Source organism: Oryctolagus cuniculus, chromosome 6 (assembly GCF_964237555.1).
Source record: "Oryctolagus cuniculus chromosome 6, mOryCun1.1, whole genome shotgun sequence".
In the NCBI taxonomy this organism is placed as follows: domain Eukaryota; kingdom Metazoa; phylum Chordata; class Mammalia; order Lagomorpha; family Leporidae; genus Oryctolagus; species Oryctolagus cuniculus.
This window is the reverse complement of record NC_091437.1, coordinates 91,475,401-91,494,247: the sequence shown is the minus strand read 5'-3', so window position 1 is coordinate 91,494,247 and position 18,847 is coordinate 91,475,401. Positions and strand designations below refer to the sequence as shown.

The 18,847-nt window shown below is 40.1% G+C and overlaps 1 protein-coding gene across 4 annotated transcripts in view; it reads left to right on the top strand.

Moving 5' to 3' along the window:
- Positions 1–18,847, top strand: part of PDE7A (phosphodiesterase 7A) — a 131,217-nt gene that overhangs the window by 56,758 nt on the left and 55,612 nt on the right. For 2 of the 4 annotated variants that reach the window (XM_008255575.4, XM_002710533.5), the window contains exons 2-3: positions 10,421–10,481; positions 14,553–14,636. In XM_008255575.4, coding sequence (XP_008253797.1) covers positions 10,421–10,481; positions 14,553–14,636 — 145 coding nt within the window. Of the gene's footprint in view, positions 1–3,692; positions 3,964–10,420; positions 10,482–14,552; positions 14,637–18,847 lie in introns of those variants that run through there. The other 2 variants (XM_008255577.4, XM_008255576.4) reach the window with 2 other exon arrangements.

Below are 18,847 nucleotides of genomic sequence, written 5' to 3'. Positions count from 1 at the left end.
TTGAAATTCATACCATTTGAAGAATAATCCACTCTGGTTTTTAGTAAAAGAAATAAAAACACCATTCTATTTTATTGTTTATTATAATGGACTAGAATTCAAAATGATAAAAGTATAATTGGAGGATTTTTACTATAGAGTTCATATTTTTCTGTAATCAATTTGGTTGTTTTCTGCATACGGTCGATTTGTATATAGAACGCTATGATAGGCTATTTCTGTCCAAGGGATTCCAAAATTATAGACACTGATGTCAATGCAGATGAGGTTCACCTAATTTGGTCAGGAGAGGGACGTGGTGAGTCTCTATATGGATAACTAAAGGCTGTTGCCAAGATTGACAGGTGTCCTGTGTGTGGCAGAGAGCCCTAGGGATAAAATTTGCTCTTGGATTACTTCTAATAAACAATGATCAAAGTCATTCCTTTTTTCTATTGACCACAAAGAAAATAGTGAGGTGTACTTTGTGATTTGATCTTTACTCTTACTAAGACAACCCTTATAACCTACAAAGATAAACTGGTAATAAATATATCATTCCTGAAATAAAAGAAAATTACATTGAGAAAAGTTGAGAATACCGTTTTAAGAAAGAAAAACCCTGCATTTCCTGAGTTTTTATAGGATTTGAGTGACTTTGAAGCATCATTAGCGTGGAAGAATTGATTTTAGTTGGTAACTCAATAGCTCTTTCTGTGCAAACAGATTTTCTGATTGGGGAGGATCACGTCTTGATTGTCAGTGTATTATAGTATCAGACATGGAGTAGAAATTCAAGAAATAGATGCTGGGAAAACCATTTTCAGAGCCAACCGAGGGTGAGAAATGAAAGCCAAGAGCCTGGTCCTACTGGACGCCACTTGGCAAGCATAGTGCAGTTCCCCTCATGACCATTGGGATTGCAGTTAGAACGAGAGGTAAGGTACAGCTACTGTGCTTATTAGGGCCTTGTCATTTTAAGGTCTTAATATTTAATTCTGATAGAGCTGACATTTCTTGAGAGCTCACTCTGAGCTAGCTCTTCTTTTATGTATACCATTCCACTCCTGTGAAGAGGAGGAAAGTCAGGTACAGGGAGGTGATGATTCATCCAGGGTCACCAGCTCTGGCAAGAAAGGTGGAAAATAAACCTAGACCCTCATCTCCAAGCCCAAGAGAGTTTAGATGGTAGAGATAATCTGTATCGAAATTCATGAGAGGACTTGGAGGCTAATCTTTCCTACTTGATGTCTTAAGTTCTAGGTCTTTACCTTCTCTTCCTTTCAGTCTTTTTTGTTATCTTTTAAAGATTTATTTATTTATTCATTCATGTATCCATTTGTTTGTTTATTCGAAAGGCGGAGGGACAGAGGGGGAGAGACAGAAATCGTCCAACTGCTGGTTCACTCCTGAAATTCCCACAACAGCCAGAGCTGGGCCTGGAGCCAGTAACTCCATCTGGGTCTTCCACGTGAGTGGCAGGGACCCAAGTACTTGAGCTGTCACCTACTGCTTCCCAGGTGCATTAGTAGGAAGCTGGATCAGAAGTGGAGGTGGGACTGTGTCCTAGGCACTCCAGTGCGGGCTGCTGGCGTTCCCAGTGGCTCACCCTGCTGTGCCACAATGCATGTTTGTCTTTTAGTATATGAGGAAATGTAGATTCTTGAGCTCACTGTTAACTAAAAGGTTTTTATTGAAATATTTCAGTTATAGTACCAGAAATAGCAATCTTTTATTTCTCAAAATGTGATCCTTTTTGAGCAGCTGATTGGAAGAGAAGTTAGGAAGAAGAGAGGCATTCCTGGGCTAAGGTCATCATGGTCATGGACCAGTTTGGAGTATGCAGCCCAGGCCAGAGTGACAGAGAATGACAATGAAGCCCGTGTTAGATGCTGGCTAGGCTAGCCCTGCTCTAACAGCTGACCAGCAATGTTTCTGATAAGTATTGGGCTAAGATTTGGTCTGTCCCATGCCTGGGCATCCTTTGAATTTGGTTGTTGGAACCTTACTGGAAAAGAAAGAGGGTCATCAGAGACCCCAGCAGTCTCCTGTCAAAGCTGGTCTCATTATAAAATAGAAACATTTATCTTGATTTGGGCAAGGGTTAGCATCACAGTTTGTTCATTCTGGAGCCAGAAGTAAAAAGTTCACAGCCAGCTATTGGAGCAGCTTAGATTTAAGAAAATTTGGATTTAGACCTGTCAGTTTATGTTTCACTTTGATAGGTCTAAAATTAACTTCTGCATGAATTCTTTGTACCAAGGATTAGCTAATGAAAAATTAGTATTTGAACCATTTGAGCTATTTTCAAATACTTGAGAATTGTCATTTGTGCACTGTTGCTGTGCAAGTGGTTTTATTCCCTCATAGACTGCAGTCTGTGACATAGTCCTGTCACCTCTGAGTTTTGTCATGGTCCTGCCACCTGAAGGTTGTGATCACCTCTCTCCTGGACCTCTGTCAGGCAGCCCAACTCCCCATGAACTGCCCTCCTCTAACTAATTATGTTTGACCAAAGTGGCTTTTCAGAATGGAACCATCTGCTAAAGGTGCCCGGCAGGTTGTCATTCATTTCTAGCATGGAGACAGGCCACCTTTGTGTGGCCTCCAGGAGGGCCCTGTAGGGAGTGGCCTGTGTTCCCCCATGCTGCAGCCTCATCTGTCCCTACCTGCACTCAAGCTGCCCAGGTCTCCTCTCCGTCACTGGTTCTTGCTGCTTTTTGTCTGGATCCTTGGCCCTCATGCCAAGGATGACCATACAGACATTTTCCTCCTGTCTTTATATTTTTGTCCCATTGCATTCCAGCTTAGGGACACTTCGAGAACCCTGGGAAGAAATCTTTTACCTGTTCTCTAGGTCAGAGCCAGACTTTGCAGGTAGCTTCTCTTTGCTTCATCACACTTGTTACGGCTGCAGTTTCGTGTGTATTGTATCATTTGATTAATGCAGACTCTAAACTGTACCTGTCACAAGGGCGGAAGCCATATCTGCTTTTACTTAATGATTGTATCCCTGATGTCCTGCACAGGACGTGGGACACAATGGCAGCTTAATAAGCACTTGGTGAATACCTGGAATGAGAGTCGCCAGATACCTTTTCTCAGCATTACTACCTGCAGTCTGCTAGCTGCTGTGGCGGTCATTGCAGATGGTTGGGTAGAGGCACACTTCGTTATTAGACAGTTCACTCACTGCCATGAGAGCAAGACATGTACCAAAAGTATTATTTTATAAGCTAGATTGCAATTAGAGTTTGAAAAATAATATACCTTTAATGATGTGAAAATGTGCTGATTCAGCTGGTCTTTGTCAATACATAAAAACGAGTGAATTGCAATGTTAAGGAGCAGAACAGTTTTTGCGACAACATGTAACATTCATAAAGTAATCCTAGCTCCAAAGGAAGTAAACGTTGATCAAACATCAATGTGAGAAGTTGAAGAGTAAAATGTGTTATACTACTTGTAAATGCCGGGACATTGTGCCTGTGAAACGGTCTGTGTGAAGACCAAGAGGAAAGTTTTCATCCTGCCAAACAGTTTTTGAAAGTTGTTGTGAGGCAATCAGTCTGTTAGTATAAAGACTGTACAAGTGCGTGGGGCTGGCCTGGGGCCGCTTTTGTCCACTTATTTGAAGTTGTTAGGTCAGCCCTCGCTCAGGTGCCCCCCTCCTCCCCATTATCCTTAGGTTGCTCCACCCCGTGCCTGGGGTGTGCAGCTTGCTCTGGTAGGAAGACTGGCTGGGCAGTGCATTCTCAGAGGAGTCAGGTGATTGCTGTTGGAAGGCAGCTGCTGGAGGTTCCAGGCAGGCAGTGTCCCCTCTCCTCTGCCTCAGGACAGCTGGTTATTTACCAGGCTCCTAAGAAGTCCTCCTTGCTCACTGGTAGAGGAGAGAGATTATGCAGTGGGCATCTGATTGATCCAATGGGAATTACACTGATCTGGTGTCTGGCTTTGGTTCTTATCAAGTGGATCACCTCCAAGGTAGGCCATCTCTCCTTTGAAGATTGTGACACTTAATCGTTACTTGCAATGCAATGAAGTGGCTAGTTGATTTTCTCTGTTTGCCTCCGTTTTTATCTCTGACTCAAAGAGCTGTGAGTTTTGCTTGTCAGCAGAAAGGCTTTAAATTTCTACCTGCAGCTTTTATTCCTTTTCCACTTGATTCCTTTTTTGGGGTGTTTTCTGGCATCATTCCTCAGTATCCAAGTAGTTGTTCTGAAGGACGTTTTACAATTAAACAACTTGAACTTTTAAGATAATAAAATCCAACTGTTGAGAGACTTTTGGTGTACTTATTTTAAATATCCTTTGCAGAAAAAGAATTTACTAACACTTGTGTACTTAAAGTGAAATTTGAGGACTTCTAAAGAGTGATAAGCTTTTAAAAAAATCACCCTCTGTCATGTTATTTCTTAAGGTCTTGCTGCTGCTAAAATGTATGTCTTAGCTATAATAGAATGTCAAAAGTGTAAGATTAATGACAACTTGTTTCTGAAGTTGAATTCTAAACAGCAGGCTTGAGAAAAGCCTGATCAAGTGCTAACTAGCCACTTGCCATCTGGATCAGAGTCTAAAACTAAAATAAGTTTATACTATTTGGAATTATTAGGCTATTTCTTCTGCACTTGTGTTAGAATGATAATATCTGTCATCACCATGCTGCTTTTTTTTCTTTCTGTATTAAACTGAAGAATAGTAACAAAAATTGTAAAGTCATCACTTTTCGCTAAACAACACAAAACTTTTATAAAGTTAATTTCCTTTTTCAAGGAAAATTTTAATCCCTGGTATGTAATTTTTTACGTAATTTAAGCTAACATTTAAGCACACTCATGAGAAGTAGTCCACTTTTCTTAGTGAATATGAAATGATGAAATAAATCACTTGAAGAAAAACGGTTTGTTCAAATTTTAAAAAACTGTGTGTTTTAAAAGTTAAGAATTAATTTTTGGCACTGATGGCTGTTTAACTCATTGTTTCTAAAGGATTGGTTTGCCAAGTTACCAAATACAGATCAAGTTAATATTAATGCATTTGAATTGTGGGTGTTTTCAGAGACTTTACTTTTTAAAATGATCACCAAAAACAAAAAGGATGCTAAAGTTTTATTTTAACATTTTAAAATAAAGAATGGGAAGGATACTATTCAGTGGATAATGCAATATTTGAATAGTGTCGGAACTCAAATACCTGCAGTTATGTGGGACGAGTAAGATCTGCAAAAGACTTTTGGCGTAGCAGAGAAAACTGATTTTAAGAGCTTTGTGTTTTGCTTATATGTTACTGTTTTTTGATAATGTCATCAAAAATTGTATTTAGTGTCTACTGTGTTTAAGCTCTTTAACTTATCAGTTTACCAGTCTGCAAAATGGGACCACTAAGGTTTACCTTAGTGAGCTCTTCATTGGGTCAAATGCGATTTTGTGTGAAAGCACCTGAACAGTACCTGACAGAGGGAGTTTATATGTTAATATTTTTACTGTGTAGGAGAAATGAATTTGCTTTTGCATGTCTGCCTTTAAAAGTTATGTATTTACTCATACTGGGAACAGCTTTTACACCTTTTGGTCGTGAACCCTCCCATCAGATCATTTATGGAAGACCGATTCACCCTGATTCAGGGTGAGCGGTGTCCTGCCAGGGCGTAGAGAACGTGTTTGAGCGTGGCACTGGATCCTTTGGAACCTTGCAGTTTAACTTGTTTATGCGGCGGCTGTCAGTTTCTGATTAGCCCAGCCTCGCCCATGTTTTGACCTATACTAGTTTGCTTTACAAGCTGTTCCCAGGATGGCTAAATTAGAAGAGTCACGAGTAGGAGCTTCTCAGTTATTTCCATTCACTGGTGAGGCGAGGTGGGAATGTGGGTGATAGCTCAGAATGGTTTATGACTGACAGTGTGACACAGGATTTTCATGAAATTTGTTTTACTCTTTTTACTAAAAATAAAATCTTACTATTATATGGTATTTTTAAATGCTAATCTTTAAAGAAACATGTTAAGGCTATGTGTAGTCTTGGTGTGCAAAGTACATGCAATTATTTTTTAAAACAATATGATTCTAACATGAAGTTCCAGGGTTTCTCGTAATTTACGGTACATTTTTCTACCTCAGTTGCTGAGTGAAATGGCTTATATTCACTTTAATCTTCTTAATTAAGATTAAGGGGGTGAGTGAAGGACTATCACTCAGGATGTATTTGTTGATAGTTTCACCTATTTAAAAAAAAAGTTTTTATCTGGATTTATTTCATAAAAGCTATGTCTTATGATTCAGTATAGCATTTAAGCTAAATATTTGTAGATCAGTCTTACTTAAATTGGCACCTTGTATCAGATAGAGTATGGGTATTTTGCATATCCCTAAGTAACTTGTTAATGTGTATTTAAAATTAAATTCTACTGGGGCCGGTGCTGTGGCGTAGTGGGTAAAGCCGCCGCCTGCAGTGCCAGCATCCCATATAGGCACTCTTCGAGTTTCCGCTGCTCTACTTGCAATCCAGCTCTGCTGTGGCCTGGGAAAGCAGTGGAAGATGGCCCAAGTCCTTGGGCCACTGCATCCAAGTGGGGGACCTAAAAGAAGCTCCTGGCTCCTGGCTTTAGATTGGCACAGCTCCAGCTGTTGTGGCCATTTGGGGAGTGAACCAGCACGTGGAAGATATCTCTCTCTCTGCCTCTGCCTCTCTGTAATTCTGCCTTTTAAATAAATAAAATAAACCTTTTAAAAATTAAATTCCACTTTTTGCCAAGTTTTTATAAATTTTAATATAAACTCTACCGTTTTAATATTTAAGTTAGGCTCTGTACATGAGCCTAAAATGATTACCTTAAAATAAGTTTTGTATGACCGAATTATATGATCATTATGTTCATTACCCAGTTTTTGACATAATACTATTTTATTTAATAGAGAGCTGATGTTACTCTTTCACAATTCTTAAGATATGAGGTGACAAATGAGATTTTATCTGTATAATTATGGGCCGTTTTAGTAAATACCCTTCCTGCATTAGAAAAAATAATAATGATGCAAGCCACCCTCCTAAAGAAGACCATTAGACATAGCAGCTTAAATTTTGGTTCGACAAGCTGTTTATCCAGGTTGTTATTGCATTCTATCAGATTGATAGGTATTGATGTGACAAGCTGTTGCCCAATATCTGTAGTTTCATTAATATGTTTTAGTTATGGGGCTGGCGCTGTGGCATAACAGGTAAAGCTGCCACCTGCAGTGCTTCAGCATCCCTAATGGGCACTGGTGCAAGACCCGGCTGCTCCAGCTTCTATCTAGCTCTGTGCTAATGGCATGGGAAAGCAGTAGAAGATGGCCCAAGTGCTTGGGTCCCTGCACCCACGTGGGAGACCTGAAAGAAGCTCTAAGTCCTGGCTTTGTATTGGCCCAGCTCTGGGCGTTGCAGCCATGTGGGGAGTGAACCAGCAAATGGAAGATCTCTCTGTCTCTCTCTGTCTCTCTGTCTCTCTGCCTCTGCCTTTCAAATAAATAAATAAATCTTAAAAAAAATATTTTAGCTGATGGAATTATTTATTTCCGCATGTGCCCTTTCAGGGTTACTAAGTTTAATCCCCAGTATGGTAATATTGAGGGGAGGACTGTAATCTAATAAGCTAAATATCTTGGGGAGAGGATTGGAGCAGCAGGTGCGAGTAGTGCCTTTTAATACCAAGTGATTACTTGGCTGTTTGTTCCAGAAAAAATAGTTTACCATGAAACACAGCAGGAGGCTATTCCTATTCCTTGGGATACTCTTGTTGGAAGTTACTTTAAGCATACAAGTGTATTCTGTATGATTTTCTCCCTTGGGATTTGGATCATGCTTTTCTTTGTAGTAGATCTTTAAACTGTATTCAGCTCGTGAATTTTAATACACACACTAGAAATTCAAGAGGTACAAAGATACACATTGAAAAGTGCCCCCCTACATCTGTGTCCCTCGGCCTCCTTAGAGGCAACCCCAGGTTTTTTTTAGCTTTTATTTAATAAATACAAATTTCATAGGTACAGCTTTAGTAATATAGCAGTTCTTCCCCCCTTACCCGCCCTCCCATCCTCACTCCCGTCCCACCTCCTATTCCTTCTCCCATCCCATTCTTAGAATTCATTTTTAATTATCTTTATATACAGACGAACTCTATACTCAGTAAAGATTTCAACAATTCAGGCAACCATTGTTGATAGCTAGAATTTTATTTTTGTTTGAAATGTTCTTCTTACATTTCAAGAGCTATTTTTCTCTTTTTAAAGAAATATGAAATCATGTAAGAATTTTGAGTTGATATTTTTCTCTTAAATGGATAAACATTAAGAATTTAATAATGTCTTGGGCAGCTGTTTTGCATTTTATGAGGATATCAAAGTAAATTGTTTTTTTAATAATATTAAAATACTTGGTTGTTTTTCCTTGAGATTTGTGGATAAGTGTTGGGGTTGTAAATTCCATGCCTGAGCTACAGAAAGAGAGAGAGAGAGAGAGAGGGGGAGGGAGGGAGGGAGGGAGGGAGGTCTTCCATCCCCTAGTTTACTCCCCAAATGGCTGCAATGGCCAGCGCTGGGCCAGGCTGAAGCCAGGAGCCGGGAACTTCTTCCCGTTTTCCCATGTGGGTGTAGGGGCCCAAGGACTTAGGCCATCTTCTACTGCTTTCCCAGGCACATTAGCTGGGAGCTGGAATGGAAGTGGAGCAGCTGGGACTTGAACCATTGCCCATATGGAATGTTGGTATTGCAGGTGGTGGCTTAACCCATTGCAGCACAACACTGGCCCACTTGGGATTTTTATAGAATAGAATAGTTAGAAGGCCTGCCTTATTTAAAATTTTTTAAAAATGTAGTCCCATTTTCTTCTAATAATCTTTTACATTTAAATCGTTGTAATTTATTTTGAAGTAGGAATGCAATAATAAGCTTTATGTTTCTTTCCAGAAGGTAACCACTTAATCTAACACTATTGAATATCATCATTTCCCCCATATATTTTTATATTCTATATCAAATACAAATTATATTCTTGGATTTGCTTCTAGAGTCTTGATTGACTATTTTCTCCGTTTCTTTGCAGTGGCACTGTACTTTGTGTATCAGTGGCTCACTGTGCTAACTCCATTTAATATACTTTAAAATTTTTCTTAACAGACTGTCTCTGCTGGGGCAGCAGACTCCCAGCTCTGTGGCCTCTCCTCCACCCAGGGAATTTTGGTTGCTTATCTCAAATAAACTTGCTTTCACTTTTGCACCATAAAAAAATTTTTTTTTTCCCTTTGCTTGTTGGTTCAAGTAATTTTGTAGATCACTTTCGGTGTGCCCTGTTGTATGTGTTGAGATTTAGTCCAGGTCATGGAATGCAGCAGTGAGTGGAATCCCTGCCTCCTTAGAGCTTAGATTCTAATGGGAGACTTGGTCAGTTTTCTCTTCCAGATGTTTAACTTATCATCATTTATATCAGTTCTTTTAATTGATAATTGACTTATCCATTTGTTTGTAAACTGTTATTCATCACTTATTTGCAATCTGTGCATTCAGTAGTTTATTCACCAAATATTTATTTATAGTTTACTAAGTAATGGGCCCTGTTTAGAAGCCAGTGGTGCAATGATGAAGGCAGACAAGGTTCCTGCTTTTGTGGAGCTTTTATTTTAGAAACATGCACACAAGGTGATGTCAGTTGAGTGCCACAGAGGATTGACTTAGGCTGCTGGGGGATGGGGGCTGTCTGGTGGATTGAGGTTTGATAGTCCCCTCTCTGAAGGGACAGCTTTTCACCTAGAACATGAGAGATGAGAAGGGAGTGATGATGCAGTGAGCCCCGACAGGGGAGCAGCGAGTGTAAAGGCTTTGTGCGTTTGGTGTGGTTGAGGACAAGCAAGGGGCCAATGTGGCTGCCTCATAGTGGCGAGGAGAATTGTGAACGAGAGGACAGAGGTGAGCAGACCGTGGAAGGCTTTGGGAAATCAGAGCTTAGAGTTTGGAATTTATTCCAAATACAGTGGGTGCCATTGGAGCATTTTGAGCAGTAGCTGAAATGCTCACTCCTGCTTCTGTGTGGAGAGCAGCCTGGGCCAAAAGATGGAGGAGGGAATCCAGTGGATCGCCTTGTTCCTCTCTCTGCCATTGGGCAACTCCTGTCAATACTTCCGAGTCAACTCAGAAGTCACTACCAAACCTCTCCTGACCTACTCAGGTGAAATTTCTACCTCCTCATCCTGTATCCACTTCTGTAATAGTTCTTAACCTTATTGTATTATAAGTGTTTGTCTCTCTCCACACTAGAGATTTCAGGAGCAGATACCATGTCCAATTTTGTTTTGTATCTCCAACATTGCTTGCACAATGCTTTGCAAATAATATAAATAAATCTATGTTAGTTGAACTGAATTTTGTATTACATTTAATTGTTACACATTAAAATGTGTGTATTTTTTTTCTAGCGACGTGGAGCTATTTCCTATGACAGTTCTGATCAGACTGCATTGTACATTCGTATGCTAGGTAAGCCTTATTTATTTTGTACCCAAATTAGTTCATTGTTTTATCATAATCTTTTATTTGAGGATGTGGTATCTTTCGTTAGGTTTTTTTTTTATCATTGTTCATATCACAAATAATCTATTACATTGAAGCTTAGAATCTAGAAACCAACACTGAATGTAATGTGAATAAAAGGAGGCATTTATGAATCACAGATAATGGAGAAATCTCTGGCTTAATAACTGGGACAGTGTCATTAGTCCACAATTTTAAATTGCATGTTGAACATTCTTCATAAAAAATAGGTTTGTAGAGTTGCCAGCACAGACATGGTTGAGGCCATGGAATATCTGGTCAGACAGTTTTGTCACCAGATGTATTTTATTCTCAATTGGCTGCAAGGAATTTATCTTCTAGTCGTGGTGCTTAAGCTTCTTCTTCTTCTTTTTTTTTTTTTTTAAAGATTTATTTATTTGAAAGACAGAGTTACAGAGAGAGGTAGAGACACTCCCCAGATGGCCGCAACGGCCGGAGCTGTGCTGATCCGAAGCCAGGAGCCAGGAGCTTCCTCTGGGTCTCCCACATGGGTGCAGGGGCCCAAGGACTTGGGCATTCTCCACTGCCCTCTCAGGCCATAGCAGAGAGCTGATTGGAAGTGGAGCAGCCGGGACGTGAACCCGGCACCCACACGGGATGCCAGCGCCTCAGGCCAGGTCATTAACCGGCTCAGCCACAGCGCTGGCCCCAAGTTACTGATGTTTTACTCAATTCCACAAGGTAGTTTTCTCTCTGTCCCTCTCTCTCTGCCAGATGACATGCTTCCTAATCCCATGCAGTTTACTTCATACTATTGAACATATACTGTTAAGATTCCAAGAGACAAATTTACTTACCTTTTCTTGGAGGATCGCCTGTGACTCTTCTCCTCCTGCTCAGAATCCCTCCCTCACCTTGAAGATATTGAGCCACCCTTCTCCAACTTCTGTTTTCCTTTGCCTCTTTCACTATTCCTTTTCAGACTTTTAAGCCTAAGTGCTGCCTGAGATCCTGTGTTTGCTCTTACTCCCATTATTCCTCTTTAATTTACTGCTTGTATCTTACTTGCCTCACTTCTAATCTATTATAGCACTTATTTTTTTTCCCTCGTGAATGTGCAGTGTTTTCCTCTTCACTGTCTCCATCTCTCCCTACAAACACGTTCAGGGCTCTGTGATCCTTAAAACATATCTTTAGATTCATATTTTCTTTAATTCTGTAGAACATCTCCACCTAGGTGTGTGCTATAGGTACTTTAAACTTAGCATGTCTTACACAACAAGGTTTGCATTCCCCAGGTTTGTTCATTTTGTAGTCTATTGCTGTCTCAGTAAATATAACTCCATTCTTCAGCTGTCAGGTTAGAAACCTGAGAGTCATTCTTTTATTTACTTATTTATTTATTATTATTTGATAGGCAGAGTTAGATAGTGAGAGAGAGAGAGACAGAGAGAAAGGTCTTCCTTTCGTTGGTTCACCCCCCAAATGGCCATTACGGGACGATCTGAAGCCAGGAGCCAGGTGCTTCCTCCCAGTCTTCCATGCGGGTGCAGGGGCCCAAGCACCTGGGACATCCTCCACTGCCTTCTCCGGGCCACAGCAGAGAGCTGGACTGGAAGAGGAACAATCGGGACTAGAACCCGGCGCCCATATGGGATGCCAGCGCCGAAGGCAGAGGATTAACCAAGTGAGCCACGGCACCAGCCAATTCTTAACTCCTATTCCTTCCACACTCTGTGTCTAATTCATCAACAAATCCTGATGGCTGATACCTTCAAAATAAATCCAGAATCTCACCACCCTGATGGTATTACCCACTCCAAGCCTTAGTTATTGCTGTCGCTCCCCCTCTTCGTGGAGGAACGACACAAAACCCTGCGCTGTTCTTTTGTCTGCTCGGCCCTCCCTGGGTTTGCTGCTGGTTCTTCCCAGGTTGGCTACCGTCCCTTCCACCTCCGTGGAAGGGCGGTTCCCCCTGCCACTTTCCCCACTTCCGCGGGGGAGCGGTACACCGCCGGCCGGCTCTCTCGGGGGCTGCACAGGTGTTCCTTCAGATAGATGTTCCTGGTGCATGTTGTCTCTCTCCTCCTTTATAGTCCTCTTCCACCAATCCCAACTCTGCTACCCACACGCCGAGTATGCTGCTCTCCTCCAATCAGGAGCAGGTCTTGCTGTTTATTGGTTGAACTGGAGGCAGCTGTGTAGAAGCTGTTTCCTCCTCTCCCAGCGCCATATTGTGGGAGAGCAGATGCATAGAATAAGTCTTAATTCCAGTAACTTAGTCTAGTCCGAGTTGCTCCCCACAATTGCTTCTTTTATTGCACTCATTCCTTACCCAGTTTTCCTGCAGCCACCTTCCTCTATTTTAGACTACACAGCCAGAGCGAGCCTTTGCAAACATAGGTTAGATCATCTTCTCTGTTCATAACCCTCTGATGTTTCTGTGTCTTAGAGTAGCAACCAGAGCTGCTGTAATGGCCATAAAGGCCCTACATGATCTGACCCTTGTGCCTCTCTGTCCTTACCTCCCACAGGGTCCCTCACTCACCTGACATAAGTCATCCAAGCCTCTTTGCTTGTCCTTGAACAGGCCAAGCATGCTTCTGTCTTGGGATACAGGTGTTTATGCTTGCTCTGCCTTGTTGTTGGAAACCTCTTCCTCTCGGATAGCCATGCAGCTCCCTGCCTCGCTTCCTTCCAGTCCCTGCTCAGATACCTCCTTTTCCCTGACCACACTAATGCGTCACCTCTGTTCTTCCCTCTCTATTCCTCTTCCTTTGCTTTAGTTTTCTTCATGTAACTTATCATCTTTCATACTATGAAATGATGTATTTGCTTTGTTCTTGGTCTCATGCTATAAAAAGATAAGCTTCTTGAGGACAGGGACTTTGTATATCTTGTTCCCTGCTGTCTTTCCAGTGCCTGAAGTATGGTGGATGCCTGGTAGACATTACACTGTAAAGGAATCACACCGCATGAGAGAGGTGATTCATCATTGTGGGGTAGAGTCATGGCAGATGAAATGAGCCTTCAAAGAAATGATGATCTTAGTTAGAAAAACAAGTAATTAGTAAAGCCTTATAGGCAGGCAGAATTGTATGAACACAGGGATAAGGGTTGAAGACTTAAAGGTTGTGGACCTGGAAGCTGTGACAGTGGAGTGGGGAAGTGTTGACTTTGTAACCCACACGGCTTGAATTTAAATCCTGGCCCGCCCTATGCACTAACCTTGGGGCATGGCACATGTTATTCTCAAAGTCCAGCTTCTACATCTGTAAAATGGAGATTGTTATTGGTGAGTGTTGACTTGAGAATTAAATAAAGTAATGCCTGTAAGACAAAAAGTGTTGTGGTTATGTTGCTCTATAGAGAAATAAATCTGAAAGTCATGTAGGTCCATATAGGAAAAACACTGATTATAAAGACCAAAGTTTAAGACCTAGCTGAAGACCTTGGGTATACTCACTGGCAGTAGAAAAGATTAAGTTAAATAGTGGAAAAGCAACAGCATTCCAGTTTTCTACACATTTATGTGGTTGCAGACTACTTGAGAATAGGTCATGTCTCTTCTATCTTTCTAATTTCTTTTAGTCCATAGCATAGTACTAGGCACAGAGTAGATGTTTAATAAATGTTTATTCTTGCTATGACCTTTTAAAGGTTTGTGCTGAGGATTTTCTGTCTCTTCTAAAAGAGATTTTGTTTCCCAGTGGACATTTTTCTTCTTCTTTTTTTTTAAATTCCATGTAAACAATAAAGTGTTAGGTTGTATTATCACATATTTGACTTATCTTTCAGAAAGCTTACTTTAATAGGCTATAATTATTATTGTTGTAGGGGTATATTTAAAAAAAAAATCACCTCATCCAACCTTGCAACTCAGTACTGAAGATCTGTGAAACACTTCAGATAACTTTCTCTTCACTACTTGTTCCATGTATGTTACTAAGGGGCCATTATGTATGGAGTCCTACCACGTGGACCTTTCTTGCATATTGGAGCTTCTTTCCAAATGAGAGCCTTCTAAACTTTCATTGTATTCTTGATTCTGACCAGGAGATGTACGCGTAAGGAGCCGAGCAGGATTTGAATCAGAAAGAAGAGGTTCTCACCCATACATCGATTTTCGTATTTTTCACTGTAAGTGTTGACAGCCACTGTGGTTCTTCAGATTTTCACTAAACTTCAGGTCTTTATTATGAGTCTCTGGTTCTCCAAGGCAAAAAAAGAATGTGACAGGAAAAACTATATAATGGTTAGCATATTTGAAAAACATGCTGACACTTTAGTAGATGTTTCGGGACAATTAGAAAAGAAAAATATTAACCGTGTTAAAGCTGGTAAAGTTTTTCTTTCTTATGTGAAATTACTTTGGTACTTTTTTCTTTGAAAATGTATTTTAAAGAGTTGTTTCATTGCAAATGTTTTATCATTAATTTAATCTGGAATAGATGAAATGTTTTATGGAAAAGATATATTATAAAGGTATTTTGATAGTTTAACAAATTTCAATTTTTGGTTTATTTGAAATGCACATTATCTTTAAACATGTTTGGTAGAATGCATACTTCAGAAGCAAACATTCTGTGTGCATCTGGGTTTATAATGGAGGGAAACTGGAAAAGATATAACTTCTAAATTTTTTAAATATTGAACATATTAAGCCTGTTTCTGGAGGAGTTCCACTTTTGGCAATGTTGGATAAAGTAATTTGGATTAACACTCTACTTGGAGAATGGGAAAAACTGGACAAAATATAAAAAACATATGTTGGCACTTAGCGCAATGCTGTCCAGCAGTGAGCTTGGCAGTTCAGACCACCTTTTCTTGGCTGGATATGTGGAGTCTGAGAAAGGTGGGTGAGAAGCCGAGCAGAGCTTTTGATGAATACGTAAGGATAGGGAGGCGAAAACAGGTGGTTATAGCGTGCCAAGGTTAAATGGTAGATACTGGTAAATCTTGTGTGCTTAGATTGGAACCAAGTACTGCATCTTAGAACTAAATCCTAGGTTTGAGATGTGTCAATCCCTGATTACATTAAGGTGATCCATGACTGTGGTGCTTCTAGCTGCCTGCGGGACAGTGATGTTACTCAGCCATCAAGGTTGCTAACTATAAACAGAACCCTGAAGAGTGGCCCCGGTAAAGATTGGTCACAGCCTTTGCATTGTTGACACACCCAGTAAGAATGTGCAGAGACACCTAGGCCTCTGTGGAGGATTGCCTCTTCCAGTAATAACAAATGACCCCAAAACTTATTGGCATAAAACAGCCACCGTTTTTATGTTCATAATTTTAAGAGGCAGGCATTCAGTCAGAGTGTATTGGGTTTGGTGTGCCTGTGCACCGCAGTGCTGGGTTCTTTGATTGGGATAGTTCAGACATCTAGATAGCTGGATTGGCTCCACTGAGTCCCTGTGTCCTGGTTCTTCTTGTATCATCTCCTAGGTCTGGAACCTCCAACGTGGTTTTGGTGCCAGCATTGGGAAGGCTGGAATTTCTGGGACTGATCAGCATTTCTCTCCAGACATTGTCAGTCTCGGGGAATTTCAGCTTCTTAGATGGCAGCTGCTTTCTCCCACTGCAGGTGTTTCGAGGGAGAGGAAGCATGGGAGCTCCTAGTCTCTGGAAGTCTGGGCCTAGACCCTGGCATACTGTCTTATTGCCATATTCTGTTGATCAGTCAGGTCATCTGGGTTGTTCATATTCATGGACAGAGGATTTAGATCCCAGATGCAACTTGTCAGAGGCAGTAAGGTAAAAGATTTTTTAATTTTCCATCTTTAGTGTGGCATAAAATTTGTTGACGAAAGAATTAGGGTCCCAGAAGGAGAGGAGAGGGAGAATGTAGCACAGTTTTTAAGAGATAATGGCTGAGAAATCTCTAAATCTTGATAAAAAGACATAGAGATACAGATACAGGAAGCACTGTACATCTCAGAGTAGTATTAAAAGAAAACCACACCTAGGTATACCATGGTGTAACCATGAAATCCGAAATCATGGAGAAAATATTAAAAATAATGAGACAGAAAGAGAGGGGAAATACTGCCTTTGAAGGAGCAGTTACGAAATTGCCAGAAATAGATCCTTGATTCATTTTAAACAGAAACCAAGAAGCTAAAAGACCAAAGAATGGTAACTCCAGTGTGCTAGAAAAAATAAATAACTGTTAGGTTGAAATTTCATCCACGGGCTCTTCTAGATAGTGCCGGGGGGAAAGGACACCCTAGATAATTTATTATATAAAGCCAGCATAGTCTTCATACTATAACCTGACAAACGTAGGACAAGAACAGAAAATTACAAGCACATCACTCAAGAATACAGATGGGACACCTTAAATGCACAGATAGAACAGCTTAAGTGCATGTTCTCAAATTCAGTATGTAATATATAAGAATAATGATCTGTTTTGACCCAACTTGCATTCTTGTAGGAATATCAGATTGGCTTACCATTGAAAAAACAATCTACATAATTCACTGCAATAATGGATTAAAGGAGAAAACTTACAGATAGACCAGTGCTGAAATGAGTGTGCTAAATGCCAGTAGGACCAAATGCTAAAAAAAAAAAAGTTATGATTTATGTATGACATGATTACATACCCAGAAAATTACTAGGATTAATAGTAAGTGAATTTAGCAAACTAGCTAGAAAAGAAATTAGTATGTGGCTGTATTTCTATAAAGCAGCATTGGCAAAGTTAAGATAAAATATAATTTAGATTTTATAAGGCGTCAAATATGTAGGGATAAACCTAACTGAAGATGTGTTTGATTACTTAGAAAATTATAATGCATAACAAAGAGATTAAAAAGGCCTAAATAAATTAAGACATATACTATTGTTTATCAGTTGGAAGAGTAAATATTTAAAGGTGTCATTTTTCTGAAATTTATGTATATGGGTTTAGTGAAATCACAATGAAAATCCTAACTTTTTTTTTGTGGTGGGTGGGTAGCAGTTTTTTGAATCGAGCTAATCATAAACTTTTTCCAAGAATTAAGAAAACGAAGAAGAGCAAAGACATTCAGGAAAAAAGAACAACCAAATTATAGGATTTATCTCTCCTAGGTATCAAAATTTATTCTGAGCTTTAATGATTGAGTCAGGATGATAGCGGTCCAAAGACTGACAAGTAGAATAATAGCACATTATGCAGTCTAGAAACACACCCACGTTTATGGGTATTTGATTTGTGACAAATGTGGTAGTGCAGTGGTGGAACATACATGGTGTAAGTCAAGTGGATAATCTGGAAGTTGGGGAGGAGGGGAAAGGGAGAAGGAGCACAAATCTTTACCCCTATTCATACCATACATGAAAAAAAATCAAATTTTGGTGGATTAAGTTTGCCAAATTATGTTGATAAATGAGAAATGAAGAAGAAAGGAGAACTGGTTTAACTGTGTGGAGATGTGGTCCGTAAAGCCTGAAGTCAGAGAGGACTAAAGTACTTAAGTACAGACAGCTTTTTCAGAGGTTTTGCTGCAAAGGGAAGAAATACAGAGCTGACAGGAAAAGTAGGGGCACAGAAGCTAGAAACTAATAGTGAAGTTAGAAAACAGACTATATAGGAAAACCTGTGGAATTTATTTAAAGCAGTGATTACAGGAAAATCCACAGCCTTAAGAAATACTTCTTTTGGGGCCAGCATTGTGGCATAGTGGGTAAAGCCACTGCCTGCAACAGCAGCATCCCATATAGATGCCAGTTCCTGTCGTGGCTACGGCGTTTCTGATCTAGCTCCCTGCAAATGGCTTGGGAAAGGCAGTGGAAGATGGCCCAAATGTTTGGGCTTCTGCCACACATATGGGAGACCCAGATGGAGTTCCAGGCTCTTGGCATCAGCCTGTCTCAGAGTTGGCCATTGGAGCCACTTGGGGAGTGAACTAGCAGATGGAAGACCTCTTTGTGTGTCTCCCTTTCTTTCTTCCTGTAATTCTGACTTTCAAATAAATAAATATCTTTTTTAAAAAAAATATTTTCAGAAACAAAGAATGAAATAAGTCAACTAAGTAGCCTAATTGAAGAAGTTAAAGAATAATAAAATATATCTAAGAGAAGATGAAGAAAACAATAAAAATAAAAAACAAGTCAATGAATTAGACAACTGAAATAAAAACAAACCGCTAACTAGGAGCTTGTTTACAATAAAGTGTTGGCTAATGTAATAAGGCATTACATGGATGCATGTAGAGTGAAAAACTGGAGGGGAAAATCCCACAGATTTAGAAGAAATAAGGAATCTTAAACAGACTACTTCTGGGCAGGCATTGTGGTGCAGTGGGTTAATATGCAGCCTGGGATGCATGTATCCCATAGTGGAGTGCTGATTCAAGTCT